Here is a 24067-nt window from a genome sequence, read left to right as displayed (position 1 = left end):
ACAATGTGTGGGAGTTCAGCAGCACTTAAAGCGAGTACAAGGTAAGCTTGTTAAATCTACATAAGCAGGAGTGCTGACACTTCCAAGAGGCCACACTTTCCCACCAAGGGACCCCATCACGTCTTTCTGTTACTGGCTTTGTATGAGCCAAACACCTTCCCTACTCATCAGTAAGCTGAAGATGGAGTGTTGATAAAATGTGCACATGTCAAAAAGTGAAATGAAATTGGTTTTGAGCATTTCCTTGTTCTGGTTAGTACAAAACACATATGTATGTACAAGCTGTGAAACATAAATTATGTAATTTTGGTGGTTCTGCATATTAATTAAATGCTCTTATACAGTATTTACCTTTAAAATTGCCATTGTACAATATAAAGATAAACGGTAAATTTAAATTAACATTTTTGCTTCACCTAGAGTGACATTACATAGCAAATTTTAAAAAACCCATGACAAGGCAAAAGAGAGACTGAGGAAGAAAAGGAAAAGCTTTATATTTTAGTACCTTTAACGGCACCCTCCCACCTCCCTAGTTCCCAGCTTTTTGAAGAAGGCTCCTGCTAGGCTGGATGCCTGGAGAACAGTGAGGAGGTTGGTGCACTGATCCAGGTGGGAGATGCTGAAAAATGGAATCAGGCAATTGTACATGGGGTAGAGAGAAGAGGATGAATTTAAGAGCTCTATTGATGATAAAATGGGCAAGTACTGGGTGGAGGGAGGTGCCAGCCAGTCAATGAGATGAAGAACTCAAGAGGTAGTATACAAGATGAGGGTGCCCAGGTCCACCTTTTCCATTTACCATTGTGCTGGAAGTCTAGCCAGAGCAGTAAGGTGAGAAAAAAAGCAAGGCCTGGCTGGTGTGGCTCAATGGATTGAGTGCTGGCCTGTGAACTTGGGTTGTGGGCCAGGTCCCTGTTTGGGGGTGTGCGAAAGGCAAACACACATTGAGGTTTCTCTCCCTCTCTTTCTCCCTTCATTCTCCTCTCTCTAAAAATAAAATCTTTAAAAAAGCAACATTGAAAGACAAAAGCAAGTTGCAGAAGAATATATACAGTATGATTTCATTTACAAAAAAGCAAAAAACAGTCATACTAAACAACGTTTTGCTTAGTGATGGTCACATAGGTAATAAAACACATTCAGAAAAGCAAAGAAATGATTACGACGATATTCACTGTAGCGGTAACTCCAGGGCCGGGAAGAAGGGGCCTGTGATTGAGAAGGGAAACAGGTGGCTCCTGGCGTAAGAGTGTTTTATTGCATGAACTCCTGAACCACCTGGATATATGTGGTCACAACAGCCATAAGTGTAGGTGAGATGGCCCAGGAAGATGGAGCAGAATAAGAGGGAAAAGGGACATCAACACTTGAAGGCGCTCGTGAAGAAGGAAGTTGCTAAGGCCTGATAAGGAATCCTGTAAACAGTGGGAGGAGAGGTAGGAAAGAAGACAAGGGCACACAGGGGGGTCGGGACACAGGTTGAGGCACATCTGTGGATTCAGTCAGTACAGTATGGTACCATTTATATAAAGGTGTGAAACACAAATAATTCTACGAAGCCCGTTCAACGATTCGTACATATATAGTACAAGTATAAAAATGCATACAAAACTACCTAAACTCAGGATAATGGTTAGCATGAAGGAGGATGGAAGATCTGGATGGAATTCTAGGTACCTAACATATTGCAACTTTACTTATAATCTGTGTGGTAGATATCATTCAGCACATTTTACAGATAAGGAAATTTTGGCTCAGGGAAGTGAACTGGTTGGAATTTCAATTCCACTCCGTTTTGACATCGGATTCACTGGCTGAACGAGAGAAAGACCAGCCTCTCAATTGCTCTCAGGTTCCCTTCCTGACGCACATGGGATAAAACCAGCTCTCTTCTCAGTAAAGTTCGAAGTTCGGCTCTCGGTCCAGCCCTGTTGCGTTGGGCCCCGCCCCGGAGAAGGATCATGAATATGCAAGCAGAGGAAGATACTTAAAGGCGCTGGCGCCAGGCGCAGATCTCTTACCGGTTCAGCCCGCCCCGTTCCGGTCCCCAGTCGGAGGCCCGGCCCCTTCGCCTGTGTCCATCACTCCTTGCGGAGTCGCCGTCAGCATGTCGGACAAACTACCCTACAAAGTCGGTGAGTTCCAGGACATACAACAGGCCCTTTCTTCTCCGCACCCGCTGGGGCCTGCCCGGCGGGGCCGCAGCCCGGCTCTCAGGACCCCCTTGAATCGCTTGGCTCGGCGCGATCCTGGCCGCGCAAGGCCGCCTGGGGGTTGAAGTTCTCACGCCGCGTCGAGCTGGTCGTCGATGGCGGCCGCGGACTACAAATCCCGGCATATCCCGCGGAGCCCTGTTCTGTGGCGAGGGCTGCGGAGCCGCCAAGTGGCGGCGTGTTTCGTATAGATCCCGTTGGGCCGAGCGGGGAGTGCGCACCTGTCCGCGGCGTGGGACCGTTGGCATATGCCAGGGCCTGCACTAGGAGGTCCGGATCCCACTTCTGGGATAGGCCCCTTGGCCTTCTGGGTGGTCTCGGACTAGAGCCGGTTCCTCTCTTGAGCCTCCTATAGGGAAAGGCGAGTGCACCGGAGCCCCAAAGGGCGAGTGAGGAGAGGCCTGGAGAGCGAGCCCAAGGCCAGTACTGGTCCATTCACAGGGGACTTTGCGCTCGTTACTGAACCTCTGGGGTCACCCGCCTGGCCAACAGGGACAGTCGTGCAGAGAGTCTCGAAGAAAATTTGGAATGGTTAGAAAAATTCTTCCTGCTGTCCTTTGAAGTTGATGTACCGATAGTTTACGTTTATTGGGCATTTAATGGGTGGTGGGCTCCACCTTCTACCTGTATTCTTGATTGTTTTATTCTCACGGGGTAGCGAACGTTACTTTGTCATTTTATGGTGAGTATACTGAGACACAGGCAATAAAGGTAATTTGCCCACAATCTTACAGCTGGGACAAGGTGGAGCAGTGTATGAACCCAGACCCTGTAGGCCTCTGAGCACAGCTTTTCACCAATGTATATTAGAGAACACACTTGGAACAACACTAATGAAGTTTCAGCAAAAACCGGTTCAGGCTGGCTAGCAGTTAGTAAAGTAAATTCAAGACATCATTAAACCTGGAGTAAGGCATCAACATTTTGGAGCACTTGTATATGTGGTGATTTGCATGTGTTTACAGAATAATCTTAAGAGATGGCTTTTATCCCATTATACAGAGAAAGAAGCTGAGGCTTTACTAGGAAGTGACTTGCAGAGATTCTGTGAAATACAGTTGATCTTTGAACAACACAGGTCCCTTTATATGTGGCTTTTTTCAATAAATATACAGTCGGCCTTTCATGTCTCTGGGTTTCACATTCATGGTATTTCCCATCAGTAGTTGGTTAAATCTGCCCATGCGGAGGGCCAACTGTTCTATGCCACTTTATATGAGAGACTAACATCCATGGATTTTGGTATCCACATGGGTGGCTCCTGGAACCAATCTCCTACTTATACTAAGAGGTGACTGACGTTTGGAGGGAGTCAAAAGTTATACCCAGATTTTGACTGAGTGGGTTTATTGCCCCTAACCCCTGCGTTGTTCAAGAGTCATTTGTAATAGCTTATCAGTAATAGCTTATGAAATAGTGACCAGAGTAGACTGTTGTTTCCATTTTGTGGATGATGAAACTGAAGTCCGGAAAGGTTAAGTCAAGGTCACATTAGTGGCAGAGTTGGAATAGAGGCTATGGAGGGATCGATGGGTCAGGGTTGAGGGCATTGGGTTGTGTGGGAGGAGATAAGGCTACATTTGGAAGTAGGGGAGCTTGACTGGGTAGGGTTGGAGGGAGGAAGCCCCTATTGAGGAGGGCATACTGTGTCAGACCTTGCCCATGTGACATCTTTAATCCTCAGGACTCAGCAAGTTTGGGGATGATTATTCCCACTTTACAGATGAAGAAAGTGAGGCTCAGAGAGGGTCTTGCTATTCTTCTTGGCTTGTCCTAGTACAGGTATTCCTGCAACTTCTTCAAGTCCTCAGCTCCTGCAGGACCAAAAGCCCCAGATCTTGGAGCGCCAGACCCTCCTGTGCCCTTGGTTTGAGGGATCCATGGAAAACTCTGGGATTGGCACAGCTGCCATGAAGGCAATGGAGTTATTTTTAGCTAGAAGGACAGGTGATAGAGGGGGTGGAGCTTAGCAGGATAGGACAGCACCCATTGTCCACTACTGCTGAGCCCCTCTCAGGAGCCTAAGAAGGCCTCTGGTTCTAGCTCTTCCTGGCCACCAGTCCCACCTCTGCCACTGACTGGCTGTGGAACCTGGGGCACACCACTCTCTGGGCCCTTATTGATGAATGCTGGGAGTTGGACTGGGTTAGATTTGTTTCTTTTTTGCCATCCCTGTCTTGTGCTGGACCTTCTCTCATTCAGTCCTAATAACAGATATGATCAGTAAACACTTGCTGACCGCTTCTCTGTGCCATGCCCTCCTGGGCACTGGACATAACAAAGGTCACTCAAGGATGAGGTCGGGACAGACATTATCTTTGTCTCTGTTTTATAAGTGAGGAGTTCCATTCACTTCCATCTCTACAGCCACCACCCCAGTTCTGGTCAACCTCCTCACAGGTCTCCCTGGGTCTCTTGCTCCACAGATACATGCAGCAACCATGATAAACTGGTTATGATATTGTTCGATACTTCCCCTTAAAACTCTGTAGCCTTCCCACCTTATTAGGATTAAAATCCTGATTTATCTTACTCCCTCTATTAGAGTCACCCTGGTTCACTCTGTTCCTCCAGCAGGAATATACCAAGTTCTTTCCTGTTTCCAGGTTTTTGCTGAGCACCTATGGTGTGCCAGGTCTGTATCAGGTGCTTGGAGAGGAGCCATCCAGGCTAAGAAAACTGCTTGGGTTAAAGCCCTGAGGTGGGAATGAGTTTAGTGTGTCTGAAGACCACCAGCAAGCAGATCCATGTGGTTGAGCAGCTAGGAAGGGGGAAAAGAGAGTGGAGAGATGGGTGAACAAGGGGGGCAGTCATGTGGGTAGGGCCGTGAGGCCATGTAAGGAGTTGGGATTTTATTCATGGGTTAGGGGAAGCCATTGGTGGCTTAGTTTTTACTTTAGCAGAAGAGTGGAGGTGATACAACATAAATTTTGTAAAGGCTGTCCCTCTGGCTTCTTTGGGAAGAATAGTAGACCAGTGAGGAGGCTGCTTCAGTGATCCAGAGTGGTGAAATGTGTTCAGGTTGCTTATATATTTGGGACTTTGAACAAACAATGTGCTGATGGGTTGGAAGAGGATGAAAAGGGAAAAGAGGACTCAAGAAAGTTTGGCCCTGGCTGGTGTGGCTCAGTGGATTAAGAGCCGGCCTGCAAACCAAAGCATTGCCGGTTCAGTTCCCAGCCAGGGCACATGCCTGGGTGGCAAGACACGCAAGAGGCAACCACACATTGATGTCTGGCCTCCCCCACCCCCCACTTTTCTCCTTCCCTTCCTCTCTCTCTAAAAATAAGTAAATAAAATCTTTTAAAAAATAAAAGGAAGAAAGTTTGGGGAGCATTAGAGATCTTGCTCCCCACCATATGTTGTCAGTTTGGCTCAAACTCTTATAAAAATTCAAAAAGAAAGAAAAGAAAGTTTTTTGTCTGGAGCAGCTGATTGAATGGTGTTTCATTTCCTAAAACAGGAAAATTGTGGGAGTAACAAGTTTGGGGGAAGGGTAAGGACTCCTGAGGGTTCAAACTTGACACATAGTAGATTCAGTTGTGCATCTAAGTGGAGATGCTGAATAGGCAATTGGATTATTGAGTCTCATGTTTTGGGGAGAAGTTGGGATGGAGATAAATATATGGAAGTCATTGTTGTAGAGAAGGTACTTAAAGGGAAAGGGAGGTGATGGAGTCCTGAGGGCTTCCAAACATTAGTTAAGGAAGAAGAGCCAGGAAGGTAGGAGAAAATCCACAGAAGGACAGGTATAGAAGTCAAACAAAGAAAGGGTTTCAGAAGAAGGGAGTCCCTAGAGGGATCGGTGCTACAGGGAGAAATATGAACATAGCTAATTGGCTGTTAGTTGCAGGGATCAGATTGGTCTTGGAAGACCTTGAGAAGAGCAGTGTCATGGAGTAATAGAAGTCCTTAAGGATGTGAAAGAATATGGGATCAAGCCACACAGAACAGAGATAGCTAATCTATTGTGACAAAAGAATGCCTGGTCTGTAGCTGTAGATGAGGAGAACTGGTGGATCCCATGGAGGAAAAGTGGTATAGGTCTGAATTCTTCTCAGTGAATTGTGAAGTGAGATCATCAGTTGATGAGGAAAGGAGTTAGAGGTTTGGAGTGAAAAGGAGAGTGAATTTACTAAGAAAATGTAATAGGATTGTTGGCATGTCCCCTGAAATTTGTACCTTAATAAATGAGACCTTTGGTGATTTTTCTCCTGCTGGACTCAGTTGCTTAGGTGGAGTGGAGGATTGGGTTTAACCAGGGTGGGAGTTCTGCCATGAGTTATCAGAGGACAGAAGGGTAGAAAAGACAGCAAAATCTTAAACTGTGGAAGGAAGAAATTGAGATCAAGAAGATGATGCTGTGAGCGGCAGTGAAAATTGGTAGGATTAATGGATTAGAGGTTCTAACCACACAGCCTTACTGGAGTTGCGGCTCTAGAGGGAGAGGATTGGAAGGGTGGGACATGTCCAGAACCAGTTGCTTGAAATCGGTATTTCCAAGGTAGAGTATCACTGGCGATGCCCTGCAAGGTGGGGTAGGAGTGGTGATAGGGAGAGAGTGTGTGTGTTGAGGCCCAGCAGAAGTCGTCCCTCCCATGGGGGAGGAATATTTCATCTCTGAATTATACAGCAGGAAGCAGACTAAATTAATCAGTTTTATTATTTGTTATTATTAAATTCTCTGCCCAGTTACTACCCCCCTTGGGTAATTGATAGGATCTAAGCTTTCCTAAATCACTGGCACTCCCAGGTCCCAGCCTAGACCTATTGAATCTGCTTTTCTAGGAGAGATTTATAAGCATGACAGATGACTCTTAACAAGGGAAGGGACTGACCTTTGGAATGGGCTAGTGTGGTAGAGGGTAGGGGAGCTGAGATTATTAGAAGAGTATTGAGATAGTGAGAGAGCTCATAATAGTATCCCTTTTTCCTACCTGAGAAGTTGGACAAATTTGAGATGTTTGGATGGCAGATGGAAGCCAAAATATAACTTCATTACTAATAACATTGAAGCCAGAGGATGTAGATTAGTATCAAAGTCTAATGATCCTGCTAACTGAACCCCAAAATCCAGTTACACCCATTATAGGTGCGGTGGGCCTAGGGTAGGTCTGGTCTCTATGTGGAAGAACATGTTTCCTGCAGGCAGAGTGGCTGATACTTGCTTGCTAAAGAAGGGAGAGCTGAACTGAGCATGCCCAATTTAGTCCTCCCAAGTGTACTAATCAGACAAGTCACTTCACCTCCCCTGGGACAGAGGGGAGCCAAGAGTGTCACTTACACAGATGAGTTCTTTCCATGTGGAAACATCAGGCGTGTGGAAGAAGCATTTTCATATCTTTAAGGAGATCCAAGAACTGTGCTGAATCCAAAGTGTTAAATAATAGCACTTATGAGTATTGAAGTCAGCAAGAGTGATGATGGATGGGCAGCCAGGAGCTAAAATCTTTAGGGAATGAGAAGGTTGGTAGGTGGCAGCAGAAAGGGTAGTGGGAAGTGTGTGTGTGTGTGCACGCGCGCCCGCTGCTAGCTGTTTTTCAAGGGGGCACTTACCTGTGTTGTTTACATGTACCTGTGTGATTCTTTGATTAAATGTGTTCTCCCACAAGACTAAGCTGAGGTTAGGCAGGGACTATGTATTTCTTTTTTGACTGTCTCAGCTTCATAAATCCTTGCTGAATGAGGGAGAGTCAGTGATTCGATTGCTCAGCCTGGTTGGTGGGATGAGCTGCTCATACAACTGCCGTCCATCCTGCCCCTGCAGCTGACATCAGCCTGGCCTCTTGGGGACGCAAGGCCCTGGACCTTGCCGAGAATGAGATGCCGGGCCTGATGCGCATGCGGGAGATGTACTCGGTTTCCAAGCCACTGAAGGGTGCCCGCATCGCTGGCTGCCTGCACATGACCGTTGAGACAGCTGTCCTCATTGAGACCCTCGTCGCCCTGGGTGCTGAGGTGAGGTTCCGTGCAAAGTGGGAATTCCAGTGTGGTGCCGTCCCCTCAGGCCCAGCTGGGGCACCAGCCTTGTCACAGTGCCCTCACTTTTTGTGGCCTCTGTGTATGCAATTTTTTTTTTCTGACTAGGAAGATAGCATCTAACTGCCCTCAACTCACATCGTCCTGATTGAAGAGCTCTGGTAGGAAAAATTCAGACCCAGTGTCCCACTGAGCCATGGAAGGACTGGCTCTCATTGGCCCTCCTAGGGTTGTATGCCTGCCTTGGGGCAATCAAGGCTGCCAGAAGGATGGTGTTCTGATTGGTTCAGCCTGGGTCATGTGTACGTGACTGACAGCTCTCCTAACCTCTTCAGGAGTTTCAGAACGGAACACGGAACACGATAGCTTCCTAACGTGGGCAGGGCACAGCAACCAAAACCAACTAATAGACTACACTAGGGCTCAATCCTTAGACCTCTTCTTTTTTTTCAACATTCCCACTCTTGGTGATCTGATTTTATGGCTTTAAATACTATCTACATGGTGATGACTCCGAGATAAATATATCAGCCTAGACTTCTCCCCAGAGCTCCAGACTTGTATATTCAGTAGCTGATGTGTCCTCTCCACTTGGAGATCTAGCAGACATATCAGCCTCAGCATGTCCAAACAAATTCATGATTTCATACGCACCCCGCCCCTTACCTCCTTTCTGCAGTCTTTCCCACATAAGCAAGCCTTTCAGGTTTTCTTAGTTCAAGAACCTGGGGTCATCGCTGACTCCTCTTTCTCACTCCAACAACTAATCCTGCAGCTAATCTAGTCAGTTTAGCCTTCAAAATAGACCCATTATCACCCCCACTGCTATGTTACATCTCTTGTCTGATCTCTTACAACAGCTTCTTCACTTGTCTCCTTGCTTCCTTGTGGAGCCCTTTCTCCCCCCCACAGCACCAGAGTGATGTTTTACAACGTAAGTTGGCTCTTGTCACTGCTCTGGTTCCCATTCGCTCACCAGGGCCCCCACTCTATGTTCACAGAGCTGGCTGGGCCTAGATCACAAGCCTGCCACCTCTAGCTTTTCTTTATCCCTGTCCATTGACCCTGGTGCTTCTGTGACTACAGTCCTCTCTTGCTGGGTCTCCTAGGTGCGGTGGTCCAGCTGCAACATCTTCTCCACCCAAGACCATGCAGCAGCTGCCATTGCCAAGGCTGGCATTCCAGGTGAGTCCTGCTTGTTGCTGGGGTAGGGGCTCTGCTTCTCCATGTTGGCTTCACCCCTACAGTGACAGACTTTCCTGCAGCAGAGGGGAGGATTCATGGCCACACAATCCTAGCCTAATGACCCATAGGAAAGAGCTGTTTTGTTCCACTGTCATCTAAAATTCTATGTGAGGTGCTTATTGTCCCAGCTTAAGTCATGTGACCAAGAAGGGCAGGATTTTGTGATTGGGAACCACTTGGTGTGGAGGAGGGGAAGTTCCTTAAAGAAAGGAAGTGGGTCTGTTTCCAAAAGAATCTGAGAGGAATACTGGTCAGAAAAAGAGCCCCAGACGTTCCTGGCCTGGGGTCTGATGGTCTAGGAGCTGGGGAATAACCAAAACTAGGAGGAAGAATTTTCATAAGCTGCTGGAGAAACTGGCATATGTCTTCCTGAGCCTGTGGAGGGGAGTGGTTATCTCTGATGGTGATTAAGTAGGACATTCAAGAATTTTAACTAGCCTTGGGTATAGAGGAAATGGTCAAGAGGATCCTTTTAGAGACTGACTGGAGCTGGATAGGCATGTCTTCCGTTCCTCAGCCTTTGGTTGGGCGTCATGGCTCTTTGCTGGGAAATGCCTTGTTTTTAAGACCATTGTCTGCCCCAGTTATGCAGAGGGGAGCCTGCCTTGCTTGGCTGGTGGCCTTTGCTCACAGGTGGTTCATGGGAGTCCCACACACATGTCCAGTCATACCATATGATGGGAGGAGCCTGAACTGGCAGTAATGTTTGGCACAGAGAAAGTGCTCTATACATAGTAGCTGTTATTAGCGATTTTTTTGTCCAGACTTTGTCTGAGACCACCCACCACAGAGACTGCTAGGCTCTCAAGTCCTTTCAGTGCAGAACAATTCTTGGATCTTGCCTTGTGGGTCCACCTGAGTTTGGCTCCCTGCCCCTGCAGCACACTATCCCAGCATTTTGGTTGTGAGTCTGGTCACTTGGTTGATGCCCCAGTCCTTGGGGCCCAGACAGAAGGGAGTAAGAAGGTAAATAATTATTTCCAGTTACCTATATCTGGCCTCCATCTCACTTAATCCATACTATTTTCCATATTTACAGATGAGGAAACAGGCTCAGAGAGATGAAATGACTTACCCAAAGGCACACAGCTGGCTAGTGCAAAGGCAGGATTTGAACCCAGATCTCTCTGGCTCTAAGTTGTGTTCTTATCACTGCTGAGTCTTCAGAGGGGCTGGAGGTAGCTGTGCATGGAAATTAGGAAGGAGATAGTATTGATTCTGCCCAGGTAGTTTCCCTGGAGCAGGTGCCAGTGATGAAGGCAGACCCTGATGTGCCACTCACCCTTCAGTGTATGCCTGGAAGGGTGAAACAGATGAGGAGTACCTGTGGTGCATTGAGCAGACTCTGTACTTCAAGGATGGGCCTCTCAACATGATTCTGGATGATGGCGGTGACCTTACCAACCTCATCCACACGAAGTACCCACAGCTCTTGTCAGGTGAGTAGGGTGGGTGGGTAGGCTGGTGGTGGCAGTCTACATAGAGCCTGCTTGCCCATTTGAAAGCAGCAGGTGTGGCAGGATTCCCAGCACCTCAAACAGCAGATTCTGTGGAAGATGGGAGGATGGCAGGTCCCTGCAGGTGTGCTCAGGCCTGGCCTCCTGATTTCTGTTGGTGTGGGGCCGGGTGGTGGAAGGAGGCCTGGCTGAGATGATGGTCCAAGAGGAAGCATAAGCCAGGGCTGGGAATGAGTCAGCTTTGTTAAAAGCAGATCGGAGAGGAAAGTGGGGTGAGGGAGGCAGTGAGTGAAAGGCCCTGAGGTGAGAAAGGACTGACTTTTTATGAAACAGGAAGCCAGCATGATAGTTTCCTTCACTGGGAGGGAGTATTACAGGACGTGGCTGCAACTTTAGTGAAGGCCAGATGTATGCGTACTTAATAGGCTAAAAGAATTTGGCTTGAGCCCTGGCTAGGGTGATTCAGTTGGTTGGAGCATCATCTCATAGACCAGATGGTCTCAGTTTAGATTCCTGGTCAGGGTGCCTATGAGAAGGCAACCAATTGATGTTTCTCACATCGATGTTTCTCTCTCTCTCCACCTCCTTCTCCCTCTGAAAACAATGGAAAAATATCCTCAGGTGAGGATAAATAAATAAAAAATAATAAAAGACTGTGGCTTGATTCTGAGAGCAAATAGAAATAACTGGAGGGTTTTGAAAAAATTTCTCTGAAAATGTACATGTTCAAAATGCCTGCTGTGTGGAGCATCAGTTGTGGCTGGAGAGCAGGCGAGTAATGATGGTAGCAGGGACTAGGCAGTGGCAGTGAGAATGGAGAGTTCAGGAGTGGCGGGAAAGTTAGGGAGTGGCCTGGTGATGGATGATTGGAGGGACTGTGGTATCAGTCACAGAGATATGAGCCCAGAAAGAGGAGTGGCTTTGGGGGGCAAAGAGCAATTTGGGTGAGTTCAGGTATAGGTTCTTGGGGCTTCATTCCAGAGGCCTACCCTCCCCTGGCCAATCCCTTGGGCAGCCCCTATCTGGCCTGAGGCTCACCCCTTCCCCTCATGTTCAGGCATCCGAGGCATCTCTGAGGAAACCACGACGGGAGTCCATAACCTATACAAGATGATGGCCAATGGGATCCTGAAGGTTCCTGCCATCAACGTCAATGACTCTGTCACAAAGGTGAGCCTGTAGGGCAATGACAGTTCTAGCTGTTGGCTCCCAGTGCAGCTCAGGAGCAGGTCCCTGAGGAAGGACCCCCCAGGAAGGCTGCAGGCTAGGAACTTGAAGGCATCATTTGAGGGGAGGAAGGAGATTGTAGACTGAGCGTAATTAATGTATTAAAGAGGGGAAGAGTCCTGGCTGGTGTGGCTCAGTGGACTGAGCACTGGGCTGTGAACTGAAGAATTGCCAGTTCAGTCCTCAGGGCACATGCTTGGGTTGCTTGCCAGGTCCCTGTTTGGAGGCATGTGAGAGGCAATCAAACTCTCACACAACAATGTTTCTCTCCCTGTCTCCCTCCCTTTTCCTCTCTTTAAAAATAAATTAAAAAAAAAAATTAAGAGGGGAAGAATTACACAGTGAGAACTGGGCATCAAGAGCTTTGAAGTGAAGCAGATTCTTTGGGCAATCTCTTCTAGTAACTGATCCTGAAGAAGCCTCTGGACCAGCAGAGAAAGGCTAGCAAGAAGGTCTTGGGGCTGATCAGCATGAGGCATATGAAGGCATTAGCTGGTGGGGAGAAATCACAAATGATCAGCCCAAGCAAGGCTCACCAGGCCTAAATGCTAAGAGAGACCCTCTGAGGCCCCAGGGCCTTGCCTGCCCCCATCATCCCCTTGCCCCCTCTCCTTTCAGAGCAAATTTGACAACCTCTATGGCTGCCGGGAGTCCCTCATGGATGGCATCAAGCGGGCCACAGATGTGATGATTGCAGGCAAGGTGGCGGTGGTAGCGGGATATGGCGACGTGGGCAAGGGTTGTGCCCAGGCCCTGAGAGGTTTTGGAGCCCGAGTCATCATCACTGAGATTGACCCCATCAACGCACTGCAGGCTGCCATGGAGGGTACGATAGGGCAAGGGTGGCTGTCAGCCACTGGGGCCAGAGGAAGGACAAGGCCACCCTAGATGACCCATGACCACTGTCCCTGCACAGGCTATGAGGTGACCACCATGGACGAGGCCTGTCGGGAGGGCAACATTTTTGTCACCACCACAGGCTGTATTGATATCATCGTCGGCAGGTAGGTGCCAGGCAGGGGGTCCTGGGCAGTGAGGGAAGGGGCTGGCTTGGGGCTGCTCTTTGTTCCTGATGGTCTCCTATGAGTTTGGGCTCCCCATAGGCACTTTGAGCAGATGAAGGATGACGCCATTGTGTGTAACATTGGACATTTTGATGTGGAAATTGATGTCAAATGGCTGAATGATAACGCTGTGGAGAAGGTGAACATCAAGCCCCAGGTGAGAAGCCCCAGTCCTTCCAACAGGGTGGGTAGATGGAGGGCTAAGGGGGCCATGCTCATGGATTGACCACCAAGGGAGGGCAGATGAAGCTCTGGCAACCTGAGCAGCAGGGTAGGGAGGAAGAGGGCCTGGTTTCAGTCACTTAAATCAGATCTCGGAGTGAGGCCAAGGCAACCCATTTTTTAAAGGTCCCAAGATGATTCTAATATGCAGCCAGGGTTTACTGCCGCTACATTCAACTTTTACTAAGTGTGGTAATTAAGAACATGGGATCTGTCCTCAGACTGTCCAGGCTTAAACTGCAGCTACTTCTTAGTGTGTGACTCTAGCCAAGTTTAACCCTTTAAATTTTAGTTTCTTTATTTGTGAAATGGGGATAATAGTAGTACTTAAATCATAGGGTTGTTATTAGTTGTATGTATATGTATACTTGTAGTTATACATATAGTTATGTGTATGTTCTTAGCCCAGGGCATGTGGCAATAATGATGATAATAATGACAATAACTGCATTAGCTTAATACTTAGTACTTAGTATGTGCCAAGCTGTTGTCAAGTGCTTTACATGTGTCAGCTCATTAAATTCTCACAGCAAACCTGTGAGATCTATAGCTCAGAGGTGCTTGATAAATATTCCTATTATTAATTGAGTGTACCAGGGCCTGTGCTGGAGGTGGTTCTAAGGCAGTCCAAGCCCTTCACAGGTGCTGTTAGAAGCAGGGAGGTCTGCTGGACAAGAGGGTAGGATGAAGCCGGGGTGGACATTGGGAACATTGCCCCATCAGCCCTCAGTGCTGCTCTGCCCACCTGCAGGTGGACCGCTACTGGCTGAAGAATGGGCGCCGCATCATCGTGCTGGCTGAGGGCCGGCTGGTCAACTTGGGCTGTGCGATGGGTCACCCCAGCTTCGTGATGAGCAACTCCTTCACCAACCAGGTGCTGGCCCAGATTGAACTGTGGACCCATCCGGACAAATACCCCGTTGGAGTCCACTTCCTACCCAAGAAGGTGGGTACCCACCTCCAATTCTGGGCTCACCACACAGGGCTTGTGGGAGTCCACTTCTCCACCCTCTTAGAGGTCCTCACAGGGTATTCTACAGAGCAGAAATCATTCTCTTCATTAACAGAAGAGGAAACTCAGGCTTACGGTAGGGAATGACTCCCGGAGTGGCAGGGCTGGGTGGTGAGAAGAGCATGGGCTTTGTAGTGAGACACACCCAGGTTTGAATCTCAGCCTTACCACTTAGAGGCTGTTCAGTTGGGACAAGTTACTTAACTTCTTTGTGACTCTATTTCCTCCTCTGTAAAATAAAGGTAATATTGCCTCCTTTAAGGATAGTGAGCATTTCCTTAGATTAGAGGTCACAAACCCACATGCCCACAGGGACTGGGCAGGAAAATGAGTGAACTGGTCTTGAGGGGACTAACAGAACAGCACATGCCTCAGGGAAGGGTTGGCTAACTGTCATTAACCTGGACCCCATGCCCATTGGACCAGGGTTCCTGACATTTCAAGAAAAGCCAGATATTAATATCTTTGCATGAAATACTCAATTTTTAAATATAGGCAACTTGTTAGTTTTTAAAAATAACCAGATGGGTCAACTTGGATATGTGTATAAGATATATGCAGCCTGCAGGCTGTAGGATTGTGGCCTTGGAACGAGATACCACTAACTCTGAGCATAGCACTGACATACTATAGGTGTGTGGTCAGGGTAACCATGACAATGAGGCCTTCTGACATCAAACCCAGTGATCATCCTAACATGCCATGCAAGGTGCACACCTGCAGGGATCAGAATTGCTGTTTCAGTTCTGGCTTTGTTTCTTTTGCCAGTGTCATGGGTGAACTTGGCTTTGCCACATAGCGTGCCTGGGCCTCAGTTTCCCTATCAGCTAAATGGTAAGAGTAGTTCTTGCTCATCTAGCATCTGGCTACTAAAGACTATGATGGAGTCTCCATTACCACTCCTCTCACCCCTTAGAAGGCTGGCTCTGTCAAGTGAAATAGGAAGAGACTGTGTCCTCTCAAGGCCTGCGGCATCTGCCCTGAGAGCCACCCAACTCCTTTCCCCATAGTCTTCCTTGGGCACTTCCCTCAGACCAGATGTTTTACCCTTAAGGGCCTCAAGGGCTATCCTGTTCTGTATAGCCTGCCAGGTCCCCAGCCTTGTTGTGGGGTCAAAAAAATTTCACTTGACCTCTGTCCAATCCCACTTGGAGGAAATATGGCTGTGAATATGGTGAGAAATTGGGCAGGCCTTTGAAATGAGGCCTGGATTGGAAGTAAAAAGGCAAAGATCTCATCTCCCACCCTAGCACATGGCCCTATCTCTACCTCCTTCATCACTGGCAAGACATGGACAGGGCACAAGACATCCTTGGCTTCATGCCTCACATGCGATGTGTCGGCAAGGGATTAGGTACCTTGGTTAACAAAGACGGAGAGAGCAGTCTCCATTTATTAAGGTATCTACTTGCACCTAGAACTCTGTCATTGATCTCTGTATTAGCTGTGAGAGGTCCATCCTACAAATGAGGATACTAAGGTTCAGAGGCTGACTTCCTCCCACAGCTGTTGAGTATTGGATCAGGGGTAGAACCCAGCTCTAATGTCTGTCTGAGTTGTTCACCATTATGACACACTACGTTCTGGGTGTGTGTATAGGGAGAAAGAAGAAGTGTGTTTAGGGCTAGGCTAGGCCAAGTTAAGGGAGGATTCAGTGTGTACTCTGGGAATGGGAGACCTTCATTCTGCTTCCAGAACTAACATGAACTTGGGGCTGGTCTCTGCTCATGCCTTTGCTTGCCTCTCCCCAGTTCTTCATCTGTTAAATAGGAGAATAAATCCTGCCCTTCTTAGAGGTATTTGTGATGCTCTAATGAGACAGTAGATGTGAAACTGAAACCACTTGGAAATGTAAAAGTTTTGGGGCCTGGGCTGTGGTCCAAGGCTTTAGTGTTATCATAGGATGGGACTTGGAGCATTAGGGATAGAGAGACACCCCACCCCCACCCCGCCCCAACCCAAAGCCAGAAGCTGAGAAAGTGAGACATCCCTCCTGCCCCTACAGTTGAGGCTTCCTTAAGTGCAAACACTTTCCCTTTTTTTCAGACTCCATTTATGCATTTTAGCACTGGTCAGGCTTAGAAATTGGCTTTATCTAACCCCAGACTCTGTCCTCTTTGATTTCTCTTCCATCTTTTCAAAGCTGCCTTAGAGGCTGTAAGTTGAGATGCTTGAGACAAGTTTTGGGGTTTTGGACCAGGGTTCAAATCCTAGTTTGTGAGTAACTATCTATGTGCCCTTGGGCAAGTCATTTTACCTTTCTGAGCCTTGATTTCGACATTTGTAAAAGGAGGATGGCAATATTTTAGTAGTCAGGATCCTTTTGGTGGCAAGTGGTAGACAGAAACCCTGTTTAAACTGGTGTGTTAGTTATCTATTGCAAGATAACAATTTAACCCCAAAACTTATGGCTTAAAACAATGAACATTTATTATTTAAGTTTCTGTGGGTCAGGAATTTGAGAGTACCTTGGTGGGGTGTTTCTGACTTGAGGTGCTTTGTGAGGTTGCAGTCATCTGAGGGGCCAGACTGGGGCTGGAAGGTCCACTGTTCATCACGGTTGGCAGGAGGTCTCACTTCCTTGCCACATGGGTATCCATAGGGCTGTTTAAGTGTCCTCATGAGATGTCAGCTGGCCTTGCCCCAGAGTAAGCGGTCCAGGAAAGGAAAGGAAATGGCTGCAGTGTCTTTTTGGACCTAGTCTCCGAGTCACACACCATCACTTCTGCTTTATTCTATTCATTAGAAGTGAGTCATTCAAGGGGTGAGGAATTAGCTCCACTTCTTGAAGAAAGAAGTATTATGAATTTGTAGACAAAGAATTAGAGGACATATTTTAAAACAACCACAACGAATTTATCTAAAAAGAAACACTATTGGCTGTACAGGGTTGGGCAAAAGTAGGTTTACAGTTGTCCATATGGAAAATAATATAATAATTAATAAATAATAATATAAGAATAAACTTTTGTGTACTCACAACTGTAAACCTGCTTTTACCTAGTGCTGTATAATGGAGGAGTCTGAAATTCAGATAGTGAACCTAGGGATTCAGTGTTGTTAGAGCTCTCTGTTTCTTTGTCTCTTGGCTTTTTGTTTGTTTTACATTCACTTCACTTGTCAAATAGACTTAACACTAGCAAGCTGAGACTGATACCCTCCCTGTTCAGGAATCCAGAGAGACCCTATTTCTTCCTGTTATGAAAAGCCCTGTCCATAGATAAATTCTAGAGAAGCATTTTGGTTAGCTTCTCTGGTTGGTGGAAGGTGAGAAAGGAAATGTAATTGATGGTCCCACCAGGGTTACTTGGAGGGGAGGATGTAGCATGGCTCCCTCCTGAGGAAGGGGATAGTCAAAACCAACACACCGGCTGAGGCTGACTGAGGATAGGATGAAGTAACATGTGTAACACATGGCAGATACTCCAACAGAACAGTTCTTGCCTCTGTTGGTAGCTGGTTGCAGGTAAAGGGTTCCAGAGCATGGTCCTGATTCCATGTCTTCCTGTGTTTCTCCCCAGCTGGACGAAGCAGTGGCTGAAGCCCACCTGGGCAAGTTGAACGTGAAGCTGACCAAGCTGACGGAGAAGCAGTCCCAGTACCTGGGCATGCCCCGTGATGGCCCCTTCAAGCCAGACCACTACCGCTACTGAGAACCAGGCTTGCCCTTTTTGCCTTCTAGCTGCTGTCCTTGCCCAGGTCCCACCTCTCCTCCCAAAGAGCAAATGGCGCCAACTTTGAGAATGGTTTGTTAATGCCCCCCATTGACTCCCTGGGGCTCGTCACTCAGTCTTTGGCCTCTGCTACATCCCTCATACTGTTCTGTGTGTGGCAGGGGGAATTGAGAAGTCCCTCCTCAAGCCCTGGTCACAGTGGTGTACATGGGAGATGCCCACAGGGAACCATGAGCTCAGGGGTTTTGGAACTGCTCACTCAGTCAGTCCTTCCTTAGGCTGGGAGTTGGAAATGGTGGTCACATGCCTGTGCACTTTACTGTCTCTCACCTGGCCTGTGGATGTTGTACCCATGTTCTTGGTTTACAGGTTCACTGGTTCCTCAGCCCATGACAGATGAGAAGGAGCTATATCAATGGGCAGGGAGGAACTGTTGGAGTTTGAGTGCTCCTGCGAGCCTGGCTTAGTGCTAGGCATTCTCTTAAACCTCAGAACAATGAGGTTGTTACTTTCAGTCCCTATTTTACAGGGGTTATAAAATACACTGTTATGGGGATAGCCAAGAAAGGACAAGAGAAGTGACACCCAGAGGTTGAGAGGGGCCAGAGAATCTTAAAAGCAGGCATAGATCTGCCACCACTTTGTAATGGTTCCTATCACAACCCTGGATCAAAAAGAGATTAATTTGGTTTATAATGTTTATATAATGCTTATAATGTTAGAGCAGGAAGGTAGGTAAATAAAAATTACGGTGCCTAAAAGAAGTTTGAGCCTTTATTATATAGATAATTCACTGCCAACAATTTAGCCATGAGCAGGGGGGTTAATATTTGTGTGCTGATGAAGATATGATGTGTGGGGTTATAAGGGCTGCAGGCAAACCCTTGGGCTTAGAAGGATGGGTAAAGTAAAGAGAACTCTTATGTCTTCAGGCATATCTATTGTAAACAGCTGTTTTTAACCCAATCTAAGACTGTCATTTAATAGGTGCATTTAACCCTTTATATTTATTGTAATTCCTTTTTGCATTTATTTCCTCTACCTTAGTTTATGTGTCCCAATTTATATATTCTTTTTCTCCCCATTCTCACTTTGGATTAATCCAGTTCTCCTTGGGGAACTATTATTTATTGAGCATCAGCTGGATGCTGGGGGATTTGTAGTTGATTTTCTTTATTCTCACAACAAGCTTAATACTAATTCTAATGTTATAGATGAGAATGGAGACTCAGAGGTTAAGTGTCTTTCCTAAAGTCACACAGTTTATAACAGGCCTTATACTGAATGAAATCACAGAAAGGTGGGTAGAAAGTTGGGCTCTCTCCTATTTGCCTAAATAGTCATTTACTGAACCCCCCTGTTCTGGTCTTAGAAATCAAAGCAAAGTAAGAACCCACCTGGGAATGGTAACTGGAAACTATTCTAAGGGTCATCTGCTGGATGGAAGGCCTGATGGGGATGGTTGAGACCTGAACCCAGCCTGCTGTAACCTTTCGGTCTCTGGGATGACACACAACCTACTGAGCCACACCAGACAGGATGCAATGTCCCTTCTTGATTGAACATTCCACACTTGTGGCTTATTAATTTTTGTATTTTCAGCCTTTGATTATGAGGTGATATTATTACTCCTATGCTATTCGTGAAGACAGAGGTTCAGAGGGGTCAATTGGCTGACCCTATATTATATAGTAAGTTGTATGCATATATGATATGACTCTGCTGTAAATAATTTACAAACTTTGGTAGTTAAATGATTATTAGTAACAAATGACATGGGACCCACTTCTTAACTGATTATGACACCAGTGGTGAAAACAGACCAAGATTCATTACCATGCCGACTGTTATTTCTTGAGCACTTAATTGTGTGCCAGGCATTTACTAAGTAGGTGCTTGTTTATTCTTCATGATAACCTTGTAGGGACTTGAATTCCTGTTTTACCAATCAGGAAATAGGCTCTGAGAGACACCATGAGAGTGAACTGACTTTTGTACTAGGCAGAACTCTCAGCCCCAAATCCAAGCCTTTTCTACACCCACAGGCCCTGGTTTAGGAGGAAGGGAGCCTGATTTCACACCTCCAACACTTGGAACAGTAGCTCTGGCACTGTAACCCAAGTCCCCTAAAGGCAAGACTGCCAAAAAGGGTGCTGCCCACAGCACCCACCTCATCCACTCTACGATGGTGGCGTTTGGGATGATTACTTCTCAGTGGAGGAGAGGGGGAGGCCACTGTTCATCTGAGCCAGAGGTTAAATGCCTTATTTCACATCACAGCTACACTTCTCCCTCCTAGGGACCCCTGCCTGTGTGTTAGCACACTCCCTTCCTATGTCTGTCTCCTCCCAGACACAGGAGATACCTTTCTAGATGTTCCCATCTGTGAGGTCCCGTGTGGTCCTCCCCACCTCCAATTCCCCAGGGATTCTGGTTTATTATCCAGGCCATTTTCCGCTAGTCTGGTCTCAGCCTCGCCTCTGATCTCAGGTCTACTAATCTGTCACATGTGTGACACTGATCGGGCGCCCACAATGAAAGATGGCATGTCTCCTAAGCCTCCAACCCAAACCTGACTCCTGATGTCTGGGCTCTGCCATCAAAGCTTCATGAGGAAAGAAGGAATTAGCTGAGCATCTAGCCTGGCCATGGTTGGATTTTTCTTCCAGGAACAGAAACCATTCCTAATAATTGTTCTAGCCTCTACCAGGGCCAGTGTCATAGCCCACTGGTTCTGTAAGGAGAGTATCCATATTGGACTTGTTCACAGTGTTCACAGCACCTGGCACGTAGTAGGTGCTCAGTACACACCTGCTGAATGGGTGAATAGGTTGGTTTTCCACATAGTTGTCTGGACCCAGCAGCTAAGTGGTTTTATCACTAACAGACTGGGTCTTTGGCTTTGTATCCCTGGCCTAACCGCCGGGGGCCAAATGGTGCCTGCTTGGTGAACAATGTCTGGAAAACAGAAGCAGTGACTGCAGTGTTCCCAGTATTTTCATTAATGACATTTAGCAGCAGCAGCTGTGGTACAAGGTGCAAAAGGTTCCTGTCCTATGGGCTTGCAGCGTAAATGACAGTAAACAAAACAAGCAACTGGCAGCTCCCCTTCCCCTATATTTCCTGTTAAGGCACAAGAAGCATCACTATCTCAGATTTTTAACAAGAACAGCAGGAATAACAACATGTGAGAGGCAACCACACATTGATGTTTTTCCCCTCTCTGGAAATAAATAAATAAAATCTTAAAAAATAAATAAAATGAAGTCTTGAAGAAAGTATGGTAACAAATTAGGATGATTCTGGGTGAAGATCACATGAAATTTTCCATATTTAGAAATATTCTTACAATATTAAAAAGGGGGAAAAGAGGTAAATTATTCTCTGGTCTGGTCTCTTATCTAGTAGATTATGGATCTTTAAAATGTTGATTAGGCCCTGGCTGGTGTGGGTCAGTGGACTGAGCACTGGTCTGTGAACTGAAAGGTCACTGGTTCAATTCTCAGCCAGGGTACATGCCTCGGTTGCAGGCCAGGTCCCCAGTTGGTGTGCGAGAGGCTACCGATCGATATATCTCTTGGACATTGCTCTTTCTCTCCCTCTCTCCCTCCCTTCACCTCTCTCTAAAAGTAAATAAACTTTTTAAAAAATGTTGATTAGGGGTTCAGTGCTCTTAGGTTCTTAGATTGTTTAAGAGTGGGGCAATTATTTATAGACAAGCCAAGACTGTGGTTCTGTTTCTCTGAATGGGATGACTATAACCAGAATAAAGCATGGATCATCTTACTCACAGGACCAGGGCTTTTGACCTAGTGTTACACATCCCTAAGTGGACTCCACCTTTCCCAGTGGGGAGGGGAGCAAAGGAAGGAAAACAGCCCCATCAGCATCAGAATCAGCTGTTGTCAGACAATGGGCTGATGCTTAACCCCCAGCATGCCTCTCTACAAGCATGGATGGGGAATAGGGAGCAAGATAAGGGCAGAGTTGTACATTTCTGGACTTGTAGCTCCTAGTGTGCAAATGAGACTTTCACCTTGTCCAGAATGCCATGGCCATTTCCCATCTCCTTTAACAAATCCTACCTCTTAGGCATAAGACCTGGGTTCCAGGAATTCTGGTATAATTTCAGCAAGCCCCAATAAGTCTGCTGCCCCCTCAATAACTGCCGATGCCAGTGACTGCCTGTGTCCTTCAAAGATATCTTAGCCTGCTGGCAAGGCCCATGTCCTTCAGAGGTATCTTGGTCTGCTGGCAAGAATTTAGTAACTTTTCTGTTTAGTAAGCCTCTCTGTTCTCAGAGCCAATTCCCGCAAAGCCATCTACAGAGTCCCTTCAACTCCCTCCCCGCTTATACCCTTTAAAAACTCCTGCCTTTCTTCACAGCTGACACCTTCCTGCCTTCCTGGTTTCAGCCCACCTGTCACGGCTGGCCAAATAAATCTTTTTAAACTCATGGCCTGTTCTGTCGTTTCTCCTCTCACTCTTGCCAGACCTAACACTATCCTTCCTTTCAAGAACCTGTTTAAATCCTGCCTCCTTCAGATCCATTATTCTCTGGCCTATCTCTGGGCTTTTATCTTCTGTCAGACAAGAGTGGGGTCCTCCACCCAGCCACTGCCTAGATTATCATCTCTTAAGGTTTCTATGGAAAGCCAGTCCCACCCTATGTTGCTCCAAATCCCTACCTGCTGACTCAGGTCACATAGTCCAAGGTCAACAATGTCTCCAGTTAATGCTTTTCTTCAGACAGCCTCTCTGCTAGTCTGGGTTCTGTGGGAAGGCAGAGTGGGACAACTTACAAAATAGGATTTAAACCACTTTCTACCTCAAAATATCTTCCCTTAACCCGCCAGGTTCCATGGCATGTCTTACGGGCTACTAGGGTAAAGTGCAAATGCTCTCAGTCATGATTAAGTTGGCAGCAACTAGTGTTACTGGATTAGTTTTCTGATTCCTACCCAAGGGTAGACCTCTGAGGAGAGGAAGAGATGGAAAAGCAAAGAAATAAGGGTCCAGAGAGCTTTGGGGCAAATTCTGCTGAGGGTGGAGGTGGGACACCAAAAGGTAGGAGGGGGCTGATGAAAAGGGCCCAGAGAAGCCCTTGTCATAAATTTGGCTCACTTCTCAAGACCACCGCTTTTGAATGGAAAAGAAAGGCACTTAAGGGACTGAGCACAATATTCCAAGGAGTTCTTTAATCAGCCTCATCCATATTACAAAAGACAAAGCCAACTGAACATGAGGAATTCTTCATCCTCAAACTGATAATTCTTGCTGTCTCTGTTTAACCCAGTCCCAGAGGTTCTGACTTCCTGCTGTACCACTAACCAAAGCTACCCTAGGCCAAGCCACCATTACTTTTGCCTGGATAACTTAATGTCTGTTAATTGACATCCTGCCTCAATTTCTGCCCTGTTCCATCCATTCCCAACAGCAGGCAGAGTGATTTTTGGGGTGAGGTGGAGGGGCAAAATTCAAATCACACGTCACCCCTGCTTAAAACCTTTAATAGTTTCTGACTGTTCTTTAAGTAAAAATTGCTTGCAAAGCTCTGTTACTCTCTCTAACCTCCTCTGATAGATTCTCAATCACTGCATTCTAGACATTGTAATTCGTTCTATTCCTAGAATATGCTAATCCATTTCTTTCCTTCGCCCTAATGTTCATTCCTTAGCCTTGAACTTGATTCCCTTAGCTCTTTGCATGGCTGGATCATTGGCAATCTTTGTACAAATATCACCTTTTTCTCTGATGATTCTATCTAAAAGTATTCTTCCATAGTTTTTAACTATCCACTCATCCTATTTTTTTATAACTCTTACCACAATTAGCAGTTATCTCTGTTTAACTTCATATTGGCTTTCCTTCTCTTGTAGAATTTAAACTCCCTGAGGGTAGGGACCTTGTTATATTAATTTTGCTGGTCCCACTACCATGTAACACCTGGCACAAAGCAGGCAGTCAAATA

At 46.7% G+C, this 24067-nt stretch overlaps 1 protein-coding gene across 1 annotated transcript; it reads left to right on the top strand.

Moving 5' to 3' along the window:
- The first annotated feature begins 2005 nt into the window (after nt 1-2005).
- Nucleotides 2006-19100, top strand: AHCY (adenosylhomocysteinase). Its single transcript, XM_090286263.1, has 10 exons — nt 2006-2138; nt 7984-8174; nt 9305-9380; nt 10730-10879; nt 11955-12067; nt 12743-12950; nt 13041-13128; nt 13228-13345; nt 14162-14356; nt 17944-19100. Exons 1-10 carry the CDS (start codon nt 2111-2113, stop codon nt 18073-18075), a joined length of 1299 nt encoding a protein of 432 aa, XP_090142389.1. The 5' UTR covers nt 2006-2110; the 3' UTR covers nt 18076-19100.
- The last annotated feature ends 4967 nt before the right edge of the window (nt 19101-24067 follow it).

The sequence above is a fragment of the Furipterus horrens genome, unplaced genomic scaffold, assembly GCF_987537825.1.
Source record: "Furipterus horrens unplaced genomic scaffold, mFurHor1.1.pri manual_scaffold_8, whole genome shotgun sequence".
NCBI lineage: Eukaryota > Metazoa > Chordata > Mammalia > Chiroptera > Furipteridae > Furipterus > Furipterus horrens.
Note: the sequence above shows the minus strand (reverse complement) of the source record. Positions and strands in the feature narration are given on the sequence as shown.

Bases quoted from the DNA above. Each gene is read 5' to 3' on its own strand.
- AHCY (XM_090286263.1), top strand. From the start codon at position 2,111: ATGTCGGACAAACTACCCTACAAAGTCG. The intron at 12,068-12,742 runs GTGAGCCTGTAG...CTCTCCTTTCAG, and splicing joins TCAATGACTCTGTCACAAAG to AGCAAATTTGACAACCTCTA. The intron at 13,346-14,161 runs GTGAGAAGCCCC...GCCCACCTGCAG, and splicing joins AGGTGAACATCAAGCCCCAG to GTGGACCGCTACTGGCTGAA.